The following is an 18,024-nucleotide window of genomic DNA, read 5'->3' on the forward strand; positions in this document are numbered from 1 at the left end:
TGTCTGTCGAAAACAACCGTCTCTTACTTTGGAATAATTGGCACCAGCCAAGGGAAATTTGGGGGTTATTGTTGGACTTGGGGTGGTGTCAGAATTTCGATGTTTCTATATCCAATGTCCTATCTAAGAGATTCTAAGTGAGACAGGAGAGGGGGCTTGCTACTATTTTACAGCTATTTTCCCTGGTTAGGGCCAGATTCTGCCACCTTTATTCATGATAAGTCGTACCTTCCTATGCAGATAGTTCCACTGATTTCAGTGTGAACTCAGAGTGATTGTGGGTGGCAGAACTGGGCCCTCATTGACTAGAGATGGACAAAATATTCCCAGCACAATTTGAAATCCGTGACATTTGAGCAGTTTGGCCGATTCAAACCTGGTCCCATTTTCATGACGTCTTCATGCCACTGTAGAGCCTTTTCCAGCTAAGTGGTTTATATAGAGTGTCTTAATCCTGCACAGTCTCACCATCAAGTTTCTGCTTGTATGAAATCCCGTAACAACGGAACGTCTGGGTGGTGTGCAAATGGGCTGGGAGGATGAATCTGCAGGAAATGCCATGGGAAAAGTCTGCTCAGTGCATCCTGCTGCTGAACTGCAGTGGGACGATAGTCACATGCAGACATAAACATTTGCAGCATTGAGGACTGAGTCTGGGGCCCAGCCTGGCTCCTGAAGAAGCTCTGGGGAGTTCTGATATTGATATTAACTGTGGCAGGGCCAGGCTCTTGGGCTGGGTTCTGCTGAGATGTCTGGAATGTGAGTCTGCATGTTCTGTACCCTTGTTAAGCAGGTTGTTTGCTCCAAATGGAGGACACTAACAACGCCCCTCCCTCCAAGCAGGTTCCTTGGGCTTTTGGTGACAAGGACCCATTTTCTGGTCAGTTTTGCCTCTCTCTGTCCCCCAGTAACTCCCTGCATCTCTCTCTGCTTAGTTCCAGTTTCCCGTTCGCACGCCGTCACCTCCGCTCCAGCCCCAGCCCCGTCATCCTGAGGCAGCAGGAAGAAGAGGCCAAGGCTAAAGAAGCAGCAACAAACGTGGACATTACCCAGGTTATGAGCAGGCTGGATCGTAGGAGCCAGCTCAAGCAGGAGCCTCTTAAGTAGGCTCCAGATCCTTGTCTAGGGCACAAGGCAGGGGAAAGACAAGACAAGGGGCTGCTGGCAAGGCTGGTGCTGAGATTCCTGCCCCCCACCTGCAGGTGTCAGTGCTGCTTTACCTTTCCAGCCCCCGTTCTCCCTGCAGCCTGGTTCCTGCAGGTTGCCATGGCATCTGAAGCAGCAGATGTCACGTCACAGCACGGAAATGCTGCTAGAGTCCGAAAGCCGGCTGTGTCCGAATCTCATTGTGGGTCCCGTGCAATGGGCTCTTTTTACAAGTCAGGGAAGGGATGTTTTGTAACTGCCCCAAACCCTGCCCAGGAGGATCCAAAACTCCATCTGGGTCTCTCTGCCTCTTAAATCCCTGCCCGCGACCCAGAGAACTCGGACAGTGATTCAGTTATGATGCACAAGGCAGCATAGAACGCAGCTCCTTCGCCTGTCCCCGTCCTCTGCGTCAGGTTGCGCAGAGCCACCCCACCCCAGCGGGAGCACAAGAAGGTCCATCACCTCTTGGCACTCTCAGTCATGTGGTGGGAGCATGCCTACTGCTAGTACCCCAAGCACCGCTCTGGGCAGCTGGCCAGCTCTGCCAGGGCTCCACTTCGGGTGTCTCGCACCTATGTGGAAATAGGAGGGAGCACATGGAGGCTGCAGTTGTGCTTGGCAGCTGTGCAGAAGGATGGGGAGGGGGGGAATTCCTGGTGGGAGCAACAAGGTTAACATTTCCAAAGGCACCTAGGTGGTTTGGATGCCCGAGTCATTTTAAGTAATTGGGCCCCCATATTCCTTAGGCAGCTTTGAAGATCTCAGCCTAGAGGTGATTAGCTGAGACCTCCAGTCAGTGAAAGGGATTTCCCCTTGTCCCTCAAGAACTCACCCATGTAATGAGTTATTCACGGGCCTGGAAGGAAGAGCAGCCTCCTGCTAGTACAGATGGGTAGAAGAGCAATGCCTCGCTCCGGATGGGTTTTCTTTAGCAAACCCTGTCTCGCTCTTGTCTTGTCTTTGCCCTGCAATGCTCTTTCCCCTTGTTAAAAATGAACAAACCTCGGCTTCCAGTGGTCATCCCGGCTTGTAGCCCAGTATCCCAGAAGCCGCTGTGTTCAGGAGAGGTCAGAAGGGCTGATTCAGCCCCTATTGTAATAGAATACTCTCTTGTTCCTTTTTGGAGGGAATGGGGAGTGGAAATTACTTCCTGAAACCTAAACCCTCCAGTTAGGTACAAAGCACATTTCAGGGAGATACCAAACCTGCCTGGGAAGCCCCCGGGGCTGGACCAGCCAAGGTCACTAGGACACGATGGGATTTGTGAAAAACCCAGGGGTGGAAGGTAAAGAAGCTTCCTCCTCCTTCAGAATTTAGGGGATGCTGGGGGATGGGCAAATGTTGAGGCTCAGAAAATGTTTTAATCCTTTCGGTCTTGCTCATCCACTGCTCTCGCTGGGATGATTTTACTGGAGGCAGCGAGAGCAGGATGTGGCTGGCAACAGGGCTAAGGTGCTGTGGAGGTGTCGAATCTCAGAAGTAGTTTCTCCTCTTTATCTGGACATGAGTTTCAGCCCGAGGGCCTTTCTGCTCTGGGGGCAGAGCCATGCCAGCTACAGCCAGTGCCTTGCAGCTGCACAGTTGTTCAGTAGCCAGTGCAGTTCAGCTCCCACAGCATTTGTCAAGGTCACAGGCTCAGCAGCCGATGCTCAGGAGCTCCACGCTGCATCCACATCAGGCTCTCGCCATGCAGTGTGGTGGTGCTTTTCAGAGAGACACCATCCGTACCATGTCAGGGTTTGGAGCTGGGGAGCCTCCGACATTCCCTGCTGTCACCTTGGGCCACTTCATGCGGTCCCTTCTCGGGGCAAACTCTTGCAAGTTGATGGGAGCGGGTGCACCTTTGTTCCACCCAGGGCTTTATGTCTCCAAAACAGCAGCCAGTCCTAATGTCCTGGGCAGTGTGGGGAGGGAGGAGGTGAAGGGAAGTCCTTCCATCTCTCACACACATTGCTTCTATTCTGGGCTGCTTCCTTCTTTTACTATTACCCTCCCGCCCACAGAGATGCCCACTCTAGTGAGTTAGAAAAACGAAGGCCTCCAATGAGGCTGGAATCCCATCGGCAGTCAGGGGCTAACAGTTGTCTGAGTGGGCATAGAGAACCCTGTCCTTGGAGACACCTCATTGACCTTCCCAGGAAAAGCCAGGCTGCAACTCTAGGCTGGGATTTTCCAATCAGCCTAGGGGAATTAGGCACACAAATCCCATTATTAATGACACGACTCCATTAGGCTCCTTTAAAAATCCTAGCTCGAGAGTCCCACTTGTGCCAGATTGGGGCTCGTAGATGCTGTCGTAACACAAGTAATAAAATAGGTTCCAGTCAGTTGGCTTAATGATGCGGTTTTAGGTCTCATCTCCATTGATAGGTTTCCCCAGATTTTACCTCAGTCCCCACGCTGCCCAGCCATCAGTTCGGTACGGCAGTCAGAGGCGTGACTGCAGCCCGGATAGCTCCGACAACAGCAGCAGGGAAGCCGCAGGAGCATGGGCTAGCTGCTTGCATATGTACCCAGGGTCCTGGGTGGGCCTGACCGGCCCTTGCTGCTGCAGCTTTACTGTGTCTGTATGTGGTGCTGCCACACCTCAGAAGCAGTGTTGGCAGACCCGATGAGTGTTAAACATCTACCCAGGACTGGCAAGATCATGACCAGCGCTCTTAGAAGGAAGCTCATTTTTGGTGCCCTATCTCACAGTGTATTCCATTTGTAGCTAGCTGCGTTCACCCCTTGCTCTTCATCTTCTCTGAGTAGGACTGTTTATTGGCCATCCCCCTCAGCATGCTATGAATTGAACTTCACTCCGTATCTGCCAAGAAATAGTTTGCGTCCACTGGATTTCGTGTCCATTGGATTTCATTGTATTCCAGTGGATCTCCATTGACTTTTATCCATCATGTCCATGCTTTATTTGCGTTAGCTCACCTGTCTAATAAAAGTGTATGTAGAAAATGGAAAAGACCATTGTGTTGGACCTTCATTGTGTTGTCTCTTTGCATGTGTGTATTTATTTTTTGTGCTGCTGCTTTTAACATTTTGGTTTAAAAAGTTGAGCATATTTTTATTTCGGTTGGTAGAGACTTATTTAGAACCTTATGGAAAAGCCATGCCTTGGAGAAGCCTGAAATGCGTAATCGAAGATTAAATCATTGGCAGATTCTCCCTCTGAGCTTGTGTAACCCACGGATGAGGGTGTGCACTAGGTCTCCCACGGAGGTCACGAGACTGTTACAGCCACAGCTAGACAGCCTTGAGGCTTGAGCTTGTTAGTTCCGGAGGTCCCTGGGTCAGTCCTTGAGGAGTCAGCCAAGATGGCGTCCAACACACACACACCTTCAAGTCAGATCTTATCCTGGTTATGCCATCCATAACCAAAGTCCCGCCCTCACTACATGCTTTAACCATGTTGTAACAGATTCGGGGGCTAACTGGTTTGTCACTAGATACGCTCCCCAGTTGTAACTAGCAGTAGCAGAGCCTTATAGTCTCCCTGAACTCCCTGCTTACAACTAATCTCTCTTTAATGAATTAGGTAAGATGAGCACCCTTATAACAATCCGCCTGGAAACCATGGCCCAATCCAGCAGTTGCTGAAGCCAGTAGGAATCTTTCCAGTGACTTCAGTGGATGTTCGATCAGGCCTCAGGTGCCCTTTATCTCCCCTTTTGGTTCATCACTGTACATGCTTCAGAGTAACTCTGTCCAAGTCACAGAAATGCTGAGATATTCCGACTCTGGAAAGCGATGATTTCCCAAAGGCAGATTGGGATCTGGAGCCCCAGCATCTGGCCCATCCATTCTTCCTGCTAGCTCATGGAGACAGACCTTTACACCCTCACAGAACTTCCTATTGCTGCTCTTATTCTCTGAGCACCTCCACGCCTCACCGTCCCTAAGGCCCGTCCTGTGGCATGAAATGAATCCAACATTCATTCTCGTTCCGGCCTGAGCATTGTCCTTATAAGTGCAGCCACAGGCCGTTCTGTGCAATCCCAGCTATGCTTACGGTTGGCCACATCAGCGTGTAAGGGAAAGAAACAAAGAAGAGATGAATTCTTCAGTGCCTCATTCCCCAGGAGATCTGCCATCTTCAAGGCCAATGGGAGGGAGTTTGGTGGATGGAAGCATCTGCATAGCTAGGATAGCGCTAGCTCTTCTTAGCGCAGCTCAAAGCAACAAGTTTAGAGTTTCCCAAAGTCTGGCTGAGCCAGAAGGAGAGAGGTCGTGGAGGGGACAGCTCCTGCTTGTCAGAAAGCCCTCAAAGCATTCCACCGACCTCAGCCACAAATACAGGAGGAGAATCCCTCGCATCTCCGGGTCTCATGTGTCAGGTTTCCCCATGACAATCAGGTTTGAAAAGTGCTGCATTCGGTGGCAGGGCAGCAGTCAGGGAATTGTATCTTTTCTTTTGAGCGCCTCTGTCCTTTGTTCTTCAAGGAGGTTCAATCCCTATTCTCTCTCGCCAGCTCTTTCTTATATTACAAACCTAAAAAAAGGTAATAAAAAGAGTTGATCTGATTGTGTGGAAGCCCACCACAGGCAACAAGCCATAACAAAACTCTGCATCTGGCTTCCCTCTGGTTCTTTGATGCAGGGGCAGACAGGCGGGGATTGTCCTATCCCCAGTGCACAGTGCTTTGCGGGAGGATGCCCTGAAGATAACACCAAATTGTATCCTTTGGAGAGGGGAATCAGAGTTTGTAGTGAAGAAGAGCTGGCAGCTCTCCTGTGCAGCTAAGATTTGGCTAAGCTGACAGGACAAGCAAAGGCAACTTGTATCAACAATACTGCAACGATCTAGGGGTCTGGTCCAGGGGTAGGACAGGTGACTAGGAATCAGGAGATGTAGGCTCTGATCCTGGGCAAGTCACATCTCTATGACTCATTTTACCCAGTTCTATAAAGGGGATAATGATACCCACTTACCTTCATGAAGCCCTTTGTGATCTTGGGGTGAAAAGTGATAGAACAGAGCTAAGTTAGCTGCCCTAAAGCCCCGCAAAAGGCCATGAGAGATGGGTCTCAAGGCAAATCTCCCAGCTCAGCACTGGAGTGTTTAGACCCAATGTGGATACGTTTCTTGCTGTCTGGGCCCATCTTGTTAGAGGTGAGCTCAAGCTCCAAAGTCTGGGTCTGGATTCCTCCTACCTTCCCCCAAGTTCGATGTGTTCTTGGTGGGATTTTGGCTCAGACCATTATTAATGGCCTGTGAAATGCAGGCTCTGATCCAGGTCCAAATTCCTCCAGGATGCATTGGGGTTGCAATGAGCTTGGGCCATTCCTGTGGAAGCAGTTTCCAGCGTTGGTTTGGTGGAGCTACCATGATGGTTTGACCCAGCTGCCACCATCTCTTTTGTTCTGCCCGTCTCCCTTCCCTTCTTTTCTCCTGGGTAATTTCCCCTCCTTTTAATTTTCTGTCTAGTCTCTCTCTTTTGTTCCCTGTATTTTTCCTTTCCTTTGCTCTGCCCTCTAGCTGCTCCCTTTCTCAGTTCCCTCACGGCCCCAGGGCTCCATGCTGCTCAGCTAGGGATGCCCCTTGGTGGCTGTAGGAGCAGACAGCAGCTTGAACGAGCAGACAGGACTCTCTTTTCTTTGAGGGGACACATCTGGGGTCAGGTAGCACTTCTCCTCTTCACCCATGGCCTAGTCAGAGGCCCTCCATGTTGGGAAATTCTAGCCTAAGTTTTCATCAGCCTCACCTACAGTATGGCCCAAAAGCTGTCAACCTGATTCACCATCTGAGTGTTTGCTCTCTGGAGTGTTGTTATTAATAATCCTCAGCATTTCTATGGCACGGTAGATGTGCCAGGGGTAATTCCGTGCCAGACAGATAAAGAGGTTCCTTTTGTTATGGATCTGACAACCACCATTACTATGTACATCCTGCTGGGATGCCAGGTCCTGGAGATCCAAGAACACAAGCTCTATCATCTGAGCTAAGAGAGAGCTCTTCCAGCAGCTAGCAGTAGTAGGTCCCTTAGCCTAGCTCAGGGCCAGTCACTAGAGGGCACCATCACACAGTCTCTAATATACACAGTCTGTCTACCTACCTATCGAGGTATTTACCTGCCCTACATTGCTGTAATCTATGAGCTCCAGTAAACTATATATCCCCCAAAGTGGTCGTAATCTTTCACTTGCCTACTCCAAGGGCATTATTTCCAATTGGTAGCTAGAGGGAGGGTTTCGGGGCTTGGTGTTGTGTATCCTGTGACTAGCAGGCAGCTTTTCCTGCTCTAAAATGTCTCCTTTTCTTCTCTGCAGTTGTGTCAGTTCACTGCTCCAGTCCCTCACCTGGCTGTGTACACCGGTACCTCTGTTCCTTCATCTCCATCAACTCCGCACCCCTCCTGCCACATCTCAAACAACCTGCCTTCCCAATCCCCTGGACACATCACTCTGCCAAACAGCACTGTCTGCCCCTCACCCATTAGCATAGCCCTAGACAGCACCTCCTGCTTTGAGAGCAAGTGGGAAGGCAATGGGTCCAACTCTAACCACTTTCCTTCTATCACTGAGAGCACTGAGATCTCCATGGACTCTGAATCGGGCACTTGCAACAGTCAGGTGCCGGGGAACATGGAAGCCAAGGTGCCTCCCAAATCCCGGACGACCTTGTCCTTCAGCAGGTTCTTGAAACGGGGATGTTTAAACTCACCGATGTTTGCCACTCTCTCGCCAAAGTGCCCGGCTATCACCCACGGAAAGGTCCAGCCACTGGATGACCTGGAACAACAACTGCAGCAGAAGTCCAAAAAAATGACCAAGTAAGTACACCTGTCTGTGGTGTGTGAAGGAACTCAGCTCTGAGTGATTACACGTGGCCAGCCTGAGTGAGAGGGACTCCCAGGCAGTGGTGTCTCTACGTCACTAGCCATGGTCTCTCCGCCTAATTATATGTTGCACTCTGGCAGCATGAAGGGGCCTCCCATGGGGAAGACACAGCCCCCTGAGAACGCCTGGGTGGGCCAGGTGCAGAGAGGGACACGGACAGAGCTCACAGTGCTACGGCTCTGCTCTCAGAGAACTGCGAGAAGTAGGGTATAAGCACAGCTCTGAGATGGCTCTAACTTACACTAGGGGCATTGAACAGGTTCAGAATATGGGGCATGCAAAGGTGGCTTACCACCCCACCCACCCCCTCCTTCCCCACCCTCAACGCAGGGGCAGAGTCACTGAGATGGGTGCTCTCCGTCTCTCACCGACAAGTGGAAGAGCCCTGAGAAGTCAGAGGGTCTTGCCAAGATGCGTACAACTTCTGAAAAGCTCTTCAACTTTTCAGAATTTTCAAATGAGGAGACAGGGGAAGGGAAAGAGGGAAATACCCAGCAGGCAAAGGCTCCCTCCCACAACACCACCAGCCTTTGGGGCAGGCTCTCAGCGATGACGATCACCAGAGGCTGCAGCTGCTGAGCCACGGGTGGCAGACCCCCAAGCTCGGCGGTGGGAGGAAGGGCAGAGATTTCTCCCAGTGTCTCCCAAGCCCCCAGCTCTTGCTTAGCATCTACAGCCAGGCCTGGCCTGCTGTGCCCAAACCAGTTTCATACCTGCTCCCAGCCAGCTAGTGCCTCTACCTTTCCACCAGTCCACTGTGTGCATGAAACCATTCATCTCCTCTGCTCTTGGGGCCAGCAGGAAGCTTGCGGATGGGGTGGGCATGGGGATGACCACCGCCACCCCCCAACCCTGTAGAGACAAGCTAGGAACCAGCCAGTAAGCCAGAGGAACAAAACACACATTATTTAACAGAGCAGCCCCAGTTTCCCTTTCAGCCCAGGGATGGGGAGTCTGCAGGACAGCATTTCTGCCACCGCCTGCTGGTGGGGGAGGCTACAGATCAGCCTCACCTGCAGGCCCTGCAGCCTTCCCCTGGAGCTGTCTGGATTCAGAGCTATCCCTGCAGGGAAGCAGCCCCACGGTAAGCCAATGCCCGGGGTCTCTAGCTCCACAAGGGAGGGGGCCAACTCAGCAATGTCGCTCACTTTCACTGCCCTGTGCCCTCCTGTCCCGCATTACGTGGGCTGCGGTGCCCACTGACTATGAATCCCCATGTCAGCCTGCTGCTTGCAGTGCTCCTGGGGTGCCCTGTTGACAGGGCTTCACAGAGGGGTTTTTTTGTGTGTAGGGGTGCAGGGACCAAATCTGAAATGGAGCCCACCCTCTTCGAAAAGAATTACCACTGAGGGGAGGCCTGGGGGAGTGGGGGTACTGGAGAGTAAGTCTGTGTCTGTAGCGGTGCTTTGGCTCCTGTCCCGTGGGGCTGGGCTCATCTCCTGCCCTGGGTGTTGAGACCTGGCTCGCAGAGCCACGATTCAGGTTCGGGCCAACTGCCCTCCGTCGTGACAGAGGTCCTTCTGGGGCAAATGTTAGTGAGGGGCGCTGTGACCCCGCCTGGCAAGTCTCAAGCCCACTTGGTTTGGGGCCCTGTCAAAAGGTTCCTTTTGCCCCCTGGCGGCCCTGCCCGTGGATTCAGCAGGGAGTATGTGGGAGTTCGGTTTGGCAGGATTTGTGTCCACCATGCTCCGTGGGAACGAGCTGCCTGGGTTATTGTGATCCTGAGGCTCCCTGCACCCCAGTGCCTGAGCATGCATGACATACCCTCCCGCTACTTCATTGTCCTCATCTTTCCTCCTCCACACCTCCCTCGGACACAGCTGTATCTGGGGAGCTTCCAACCCTCTGCTCGGCCCAGGCCTGCACAAGAGATGTGGAGTTTGGCTCAGGCTCAGTAGTTAGGGCTTTAGCCTAGGATTTAGGAGATCTGGCTTCAATTTCCTGCTCCGCTACAGACTCCCTGTATGACCTTGGGCAAGTCACTTAACATCTGTCCCCCCTCTGTAAAACCAGGATAATATTGCCTCCTTTCCTGTGTGAGGATAAATCCTGTTTCCCCATGGCCCAAATGGGTAGCCCATTGGGCTGTTTCTATTAGGAGAAGAAATTGATTATGAGTCAGGTATTTGGTGCAATCCTGTTTATTTACACAGCCCTGTTTCCCTGGACACAGTAGAAACAAACAGCAGCGGGCAGTTTCCTGGCTCACAGTTTCCAAGCTCTGTCTCTGGTCCCTCTCAGGGCTGCATTCATGACTGCTTTTCACACTGTCTCCTGGCTTTCGGGTTCCTGTCACCCACACACAGCTGCCAACCACTAATAGCTCCAGCCCCCGTGTTTGCAGTCTGTCTCCAGGGAAACACCTCAGCCCCCATGGTTTAGCCTTGCCATGCTTGCCTGTGCCTTGTGCGGTGGCTTCTACTGTGTCAGCTATCATTAAACAAAGGACACTTAATTTCTCCTTCATTAATCAGGGACATGGGTGCTTAGACTTCACCCAGATCTGTGACTGGTGGCAGCTATTAGAATCTTCCAACAGAGCAAAACATTAAAGAGTGTGAGGTGCACAGATACAAGTAAGATAGAGCCGCAGGGACTGATGCTGAGGGCGGGAGGCTGCTGACAGACACACACTGAGCCTCCTCGGACTCTGTATCCTTCCTGGTCATCTTACCTCATGCAGATCTCTCTGAGTTAATGTGTTTTCCTGCAAGAAGAACTGGGACTCAGGCCCCCACAGGGATTTTTTTACACTCTAATTGAAAACCACCGCTCAGGAGAGCTTGTTTGGTTTTGTGCTGCCTGTCTCCAGTCACAGTCGATCTTCAAATGCTGCCTCTCTTTCCTGGTGTGAGCACTGTGTTCCTGTGCTGAATGGCCACCTTGATAATAGGCAGAGAGGGTGGCAGCATTGCTGGAAAGATCCAGCACTGGTTGTTGCCCTCAAAACACATTAGTGGGTAATGTCAGAGAAGTCTAACAAGCAGGCCTCCCATATCCGGCTTCTCAGACTCCGCTGAATTTCCAAATGCACTCCTATGGCTTTGGTTCCAACCCCAGAAGGGGTCTTTCCCCAGGTCTGGTTCAGATGTGGCCCACGGAGGTGGAAGCACAAACAACAAGATGGGGGGAACCTCGTGAGGTGACCTCAAGAGTCCCACCATTTGGGGTTAAAATAGTACAACACCAGCTGATGACCCAAGAGGTGTTGGCCTGGAGATTCCATCACCCTCCCACCTTAGCCCTGGTTCCTCCACCAGCCTAAAATTAATCCAGATGGGAAACCCTCCCCCTGCCCCCACTTTTGGGTCCATCTCTGCTCCTGACCAGGTAACTGAGCCTAAAATGCAAAAACAGACCCACAAATTCAAGACCTCTTAATTCACTTGGCTGTGGAACTGTGGCACTCAGCACTTTTGCTTCAGTGGGGTTGGTATGCATATTCTCCCCTCTTCAAGTCACGTGGGCTTGTGTCCATAAAGTATGCTCTGAGAAATAGAAAAACTCAAAGCCAAACTCTGTGCTGCGCGTTGTGTCAGAAAGTGCCTTGTGTGTGACACGTTTTCATTTTGCAACACAGCTTCTTCCAGATAAAAGTGGATATTCCTCTGGAGAGCAGAATCTACCCAATAGACTCTGAGGAGGAAGAGGAGGACTGCCACCGGGCCTGTAAGGACTCTGTGAAGGAAGTTATCTGCCCTTGGGAGAACTTTACAGAACAAGGAAAAGCTGGATAACAAGCAGCTTTTAAGGCAGACAGGATGTGACCTACTTATAAATGGATGTTTTCTTTCCAGGCCCTGACTCTGCAAGGTTCACCAAGTACAGATCAATATATGAACCATACTGCTAAAGAAGTGCATTAGAGTCATGCTTCAGTGTCAAGGAGGCGCAAACCACCCTGGTTATGAGTAATAGACCCAGATGAGCACATCTGTGTGTAATTCGGGAACTCTAAGTGTCTCCTGACCTATTTTCCTTCGTATCTTTAGAAAGTCAGACTCATCTGTTACTGACTTCTTGATAAATGAACCTTATTTGCTGCCTTATAGCTGATAGAAATATGTCCTAGGAGATACTCTCTCACATGTAAGTAGTTTCTTGGGCCTGAGGTGTTGGTGCCCTGCACGCGAAGTGCTGTGCTGGTGAAACGTAGCTGTCTTGAAGGCCTCTCTAAGACTGGAATTCAGTCTTCAAGCATCTCCAAAGTTTGGGAGTCTTTGGAATCTGGGTTTGAGTTCAGGCCCATCTCTAATTATTAGCAGCTTTGAATTTTAAAGCAATGTAACTTGGAAGCGTCTGATGGCTGGGGGGGGGCGGGGGAATTCTAAGATCAGACATCCTCATGGGGTAGTAGTAAGGTAGATGGATTGGCATAACCCACTACATGACAACAAAAGTGAACCCCACAGAAAACAAAGAACAAAGGACTTCTTATCTCCCACTTACCTCCAAGACAGGCCTTGACACCCTGGATCCAACCACCCTTCTGAACGTTTGGGAAGATCGGAATTGGCTCTGGATCCAAACTCGATAGATGGGGCCCATCTGAATATTAAATTGATATGTGGTCCCACGCCTTAACTGCATCTCTGCCAAGACTGTTAGAACATCACCTTCCTTGTATGGTGTCAGTACATCAAGAGAGTCCTCTTCTTTTCAGTTTCTACCAATGAGTCCATGTACAGTGGCAGTCCCTCAACATGACTAACCTTGGGTGTTGTTTGGTAAATAGGCCACGTGGCCTGCGACTGTAGGTGTTGGCTTTATTCTGTATTTTCTAATGGTATGTGGAGACGTGTCCATGTTGATTTGAAATGGTTCAACACGCTGATTCCTACTGGAGCATTTAAAGTCTTAACCTCTCCTGCCTGTGATAACAGGGACCTGATTTCCGTGGCTGGAAGTAAAGCTGCTGTTTAACGCATTGTACTTGTTTGAGCTCAACACAGTTCACTGTATTGGCTGTTTCAGCTGAAGATCTGCTTTCGAGTCCTTCTCTTTAGTGGGGGGCCAACCTCCAACAGGCAAGTGTGGTGTGTGAATTCCTCCCTCCCCATCCCCCAGCACAAAGCTCAGGCTGTTCAGATTCATGGTTCTGGCTCAGGCCCATCTCCACTTGCTTTTGATTAACACAGATATGAAAGCTGGGGTGCGTCAGAGGGACACCAGTAGAATCATTGAATGGAGCCCAGCTTGGCAAGGCTGTAATAGGACAACCTCTCTTCTTTAATCTTCTCTTAGGGAGCTTGTTTTTAAGGGTGGTAGGGGAAGATGGAGGGGGGAGTATCTCTGGAGCTCTCCCAGTGCCTCCCCACCTGGCATGGTCCTGTCATAGCGACCCACACTCTTTGCTAGATGTGGCTCTCCCAGGGCTTTTTCCACCCTGCTCCTGTGTCAGGTAAGATGTGAGATACTCCCCTCCCCGTCTTGGGAGTTGCCAGGCTGCCCACAAAAAGAGACAGATTCTCCTGTCAATAACCTCAGTAAAAACCAGGAGGGACCTTGCTGAAGTTGGCACCATGCAAAACTGGTGTAAGTGGGAGGAGAACTGGGCCCCTCATTTAAATCGTAGTCCCCCAGCACCACCCTCTCACCCTTTCCTGTGCATGGGCTAAACCGTGGCCCATCGGGGCAATCCTGTCAGATTTCGAACATGCCTGGTCTCAAACCACGCACCTGCTGCCCAGCATTATATGCAGGGAGTTTTCTAATGCAGGGGTCCCGGCCTGGGCCTCACTAGGATCCTCCCTGTCTTTACAACTGGATGAGAAGGGCTCCCACAGCTTCTCATGGGGTCACAAGACGTGTTAGGAGCTTCAGAGGGGATACACCTTTGGGTGGGAGGGTGCAGGGGTTATCTCCAGTGTTCTAGTCCAATTCTCCTCATCAGGGCACAGGTACGGCAGTGACACTTTTGTTTCCAGAGTAGCAGCCGTGTTAGTCTGTATCCGCAAAAAGAAAAGGAGGACTTGTGGCACCTTAGAGACTTATAGATTTATTTGAGCATAAGCTTTCGTGAGCTACAGCTCAGTTGATGCATCCGATGAAGTGAGCTGTAGCTCACGAAAGCTTATGCTCAAATAAATTGGTTAGTCTCTAAGGTGCCACGAGTCCTCCTTTTCTTTTTACTTTTGTTTCCGCTCATCTGAGGTCTGAACAATCTGAGCAAGCGGCACTGTCTGCACAGGGGATTCGCCCGTTTCTTAAGAGAACTCGGGGCGACAAACTGAAACTCGCTCCAGCCAGGCCAAGACTCTCAGGCCAGTGGTGTCCCGGCCGGTTTTGTTAACGAGTTGCTGCCCTCTGCTGGGGACTTTGGTTCACTGCATCCAGCTTCTGAGATGATTGGGCCTTACAAGGCTCACTGTTGAATTTAAACTGATATTTGAGGAGGAGAGAGAGAGGTAGGGGGGTGTGTGTGTATGTGTGAGTGAGGGGGAGATGGGTCAGTGAGGGAGAGACTGACAGGTGTGTCTGTGTGTGTGTGTGAGAGAGAGAGATGAGTGTGTGTGGGGGGGGGGGTGAGAAAGAGAGAGAGAGAGAGATGGGGCACAGCAGAGAGTACCTATGTAATATATTGGCTTCAGCCTTAAAATTTGTCCTCCAGGTCCCAGTCTGTATGGTCCTGTTCAGCTTTTCTATGAGGCAAAGGGCTGTGGAGGCCCCACTTTGCTAGTCAGATGTAGAGGGATATTGAAAGTGCTAATGTCACACGCACCCCCACGCCCACCCCCACACACAGCTAAGTCTGATCTCTTGATCTGAGTTTACACCCCGTCGATGTGGCCTGTTTGCTGTTGCACTTTAATTTTGCACCCCCATGCACCATGCTGCTGTGGCCCGCCTTCCAGCTGGGCTTTGCCACCTGGCCCCTATTTCATTGGGACGGTTCCAATTCCAATGTTTAATTTAGGTATGAAATAGAGCTGGGGGGGGGGGGGGGAGAGGAAGGGGAAGCTTCCTGTACTGGGTATTCATGTCCCTGTATAATTATGGACCCTGACAGACAGCAGCATATGGCAAAGATGGGGGCCGCACTTCTGGCTGAGGAGAGAGGTGAGGAGCCCATCAATGCAGCTCCTTCATCAGCCAGGGAAGGCGTGATAGAACAAGACACCTTCCTCCAACTCCAGGGCTGAGCATACTTGCTGCCAGCCCAGGGAGCAGGAGGAGGGAGTTAGAATGATACCAGGTCTCCTGCCTGGCAGTACAGCCCACAAGGCTACTGGCCTGGCCTGTTTGATACTCACTGCGTCATGTTGTGAATCCTGAGGCCAGCTTCCCCAACCTGTTTTGGGGACGAGGTGACCTAGGCAATTGGTCAGACACAGCTGGAGATGTTTCTGAACTGGCCCTGCCCTGTTACAGTTGGAGCTGCTTTGGCAGAGAAACACCCTTGTCCAGCTCAGGGGTCCCAAAGACCAGAAGGGAATCAGACAGGAGCCCAGAGGTGCAGCATCCCTCCCTACCTTTCCTAGCACTAGCTGCGAAATAGCTTCTTTGAGAAGGAAACCTTCCAAAAAGGAATTGTTACACAGGAGCTGAGCAATAGTCCATCTACTCTGGAATCCTGGTCTTGGGCCCCAATTAAGCAAAGCACTTAATCATGTGGTCTCAGTAGGATTTAAGCACATGCTTAAAGTTAAGTGCTTTCCTGAACTGGGGCCTGCGACAACAGGCAGTGCCCAATGAGTAACGCTGTGCCAATTTTCTAGCTGAAACTGATTGTTCATGAGTTTATGCCTTGAAGCGTGATGGCTGATGGCTCCCACACCATTTTATCCTGGCAAGTGTCACTGCAGATGTTCATGTTCATATACCTTTTTGAAGCACTTCCTCAGCTGTTTTCCTCCCCAACATCCTACAGCAGAGAGTTCCGCAGGTTTGTGGTACATTGCATATAAATGTATACCCTTCTGTCTGCTTTAGATGTGTTGCCTTTTAATCAGCTGCGATCATTTATGGTGACTCCCACTGTGATATTGAATCCTTCTGGCAACTCCCATTCCCACTTCTCCTCTCTTTCACCCCTTTGTGAGGAGGGGAGCTAGACCCCTGCTGGAGTCTGGAACCCTCCAAGATTTTGACCTACTTTAACTGCCTCCTACATTCAAGGCCACTATCCCTGTGACTGAAGAGTACCGGAAAGGGACAGGGCTTTGTTCAGAGCCAATCAGCAACTCCTCATGTGCCCTGCTGGGTAGTGGAAAGCCACAAACACCTACTTGGCTTTTCTAGCTATTCTTAGGTATAGACAGTTTCACCAAGGGAAGAGGGGAATTGTGCAGCAGTGTCTGGTCAGCGGCTGGGCACACGTCTCTGTTCAGAAGCCGCTCTTAGCTGTTTTGTACCACTCTGCCTGCAGTCTGAAACTCAGGTTAGCACAATCATTGTTGCAACGAATAGCCTAAGCCAACAGCAACACAGCTTACACCTGGCGTCTCGCTGACCCTGTGCAAAACTTTCATCATTTACCCTTTAATTACGAGATAAAAAATATTGTGCAAAACTCATCTACAAAGAAGAACTGCAGGTTTATAACACTGAGTTATGTCCTGGTCTGACCCCACCTCTCATTCCCTTCTCCCAGAGGCTGAGCATATTGACAATCCCTTCTGTTCAAAGTGTCAAGCCACTGGCAATATGATCCAACATTTATTTTATCCTGGAAAAAATATCTTCAGTATAACATAACACAGGCCAGACCTTGCAGTCAAAAGTCCCGTTGCCTGCCTTGGGAGTTTTGATTTGGATTTGGCCCAGACTTTGAACAGAGAAAATTAGCCCCTCGCGATTAAGCTTTCCCCTTAAACGAAAATATTCCAAGACCACCAGATTTAAAAAGAGAAATGAAAACATGTTCTCTCCCTGATTCTCTTCTATTTACTGGAAGGATTCTGCTTCCACTGCTCTTAGTTCCAGACAATGGTCATCTCTGACCTCAGTGTGACAAATGTGGTGTCATTTGCCATCATTAACACTGTGTGTGTTACAAGTTACTCTGCTGTACTTGCTTTGCGCAGTGGTAATCTAGAACCCAATACTTACAATTTTAGGGCAACTTTGTGGTGTAGTGGGTTTGGGGAGTGTCCCTTTAAATAGTTGGGGAACCCTCTAATGCAGCAGTTCTCAACCAGGGGTCCTGGGCCCTTAGGGGGCCTCGAGCAGGTTTCGGGGGGCCTCCAAGCAGGGCCTGCATTAGACTCGCTGGGGCCCAGGGCAGAAAGCCAAAGCCCCGCCGTGTGGGGCTGAAGCCCAGATCCCTGAACCCCTCCACCTGGGCCTGAAGCTGCAGCCTGAACAATGTTGCTTTGTGGCAGCCCTTGTGGCATGGGGCCCCAGGCAACTGCCCTGCTTGCTACCCCCTAACCCCGGGCCTGGCTTTTATATGCAGAAAACCAGTTGTTGTGCAACAGGTGGGCCGTGGGGTTTTTATCGCATGTTGGGGGGGCCTCAGAAAGGAAAAGGTTGAGAACCCCCGCTCTAATGGGCCACCTTCCTCTTCTATTGCAGAAGCTACCAGAACCTAACAGAGTAGCAGTGTATACATGTAGCTAGGATATGTAGGTTTGTATGTCACTCGTAATCATGGTTATTTAGAAGCCAGCCGTATCCGTGTGGTTTCCTCCTATCCGTAAGGCTGTGCAGAGTGCTTAGACACACCAGCAATGACCTCTGACAGCAACCACCTTTAGTGGGTTTCTCCCTGCACCGTATCTGAACAGGGATTTGATTATGTGTTGAGCTCTGACATTATCCTCTAAGCTTCGTGAGGAAGGCATGCGGCCTGTCCCCAGGAGCTTACCATGTTGCGATCAACTGGTCGGTGCATTGATTCTCCATGGCCATCCCTGACAGCTTGTTCTCTTTTTTTTTTTTTGTATCACCAACAGTGTGCTCATTGCTGTACCGTACACAGTAATCATGGCAATCCCTGCCCCAAAGGGCTTATGGTCAAACAAATCCAGAGAAGACCGGAAATCCCTCATTGCAGCCGTGGGTTCTGCAAACACTGACCCCTTCAGGGTGGAATTGTTT

The 18,024-nt window shown here is 50.7% G+C and overlaps 1 protein-coding gene across 4 annotated transcripts in view; it reads left to right on the forward strand.

The window, feature by feature from the left end:
* RGS9 (regulator of G protein signaling 9) overlaps window positions 1-12,874 on the forward strand; it is a 68,999-nt gene extending 56,125 nt beyond the window's left edge. For 2 of the 4 annotated variants that reach the window (XM_077834353.1, XM_077834354.1), the window contains one exon: window positions 936-4,108. In XM_077834353.1, the coding sequence (XP_077690479.1) occupies window positions 936-1,107 (172 nt within the window). In that variant the 3' untranslated portion in view covers window positions 1,108-4,108. Of the gene's footprint in view, window positions 1-935; window positions 4,109-7,413; window positions 7,917-11,563 lie in introns of those variants that run through there. The other 2 variants (XM_077834355.1, XR_013347998.1) reach the window with 2 other exon arrangements.
* The last annotated feature ends 5,150 nt before the right edge of the window (window positions 12,875-18,024 follow it).

The sequence above is a fragment of the Eretmochelys imbricata genome, chromosome 14, assembly GCF_965152235.1.
Source record: "Eretmochelys imbricata isolate rEreImb1 chromosome 14, rEreImb1.hap1, whole genome shotgun sequence".
Lineage (NCBI taxonomy): Eukaryota > Metazoa > Chordata > Testudines > Cheloniidae > Eretmochelys > Eretmochelys imbricata.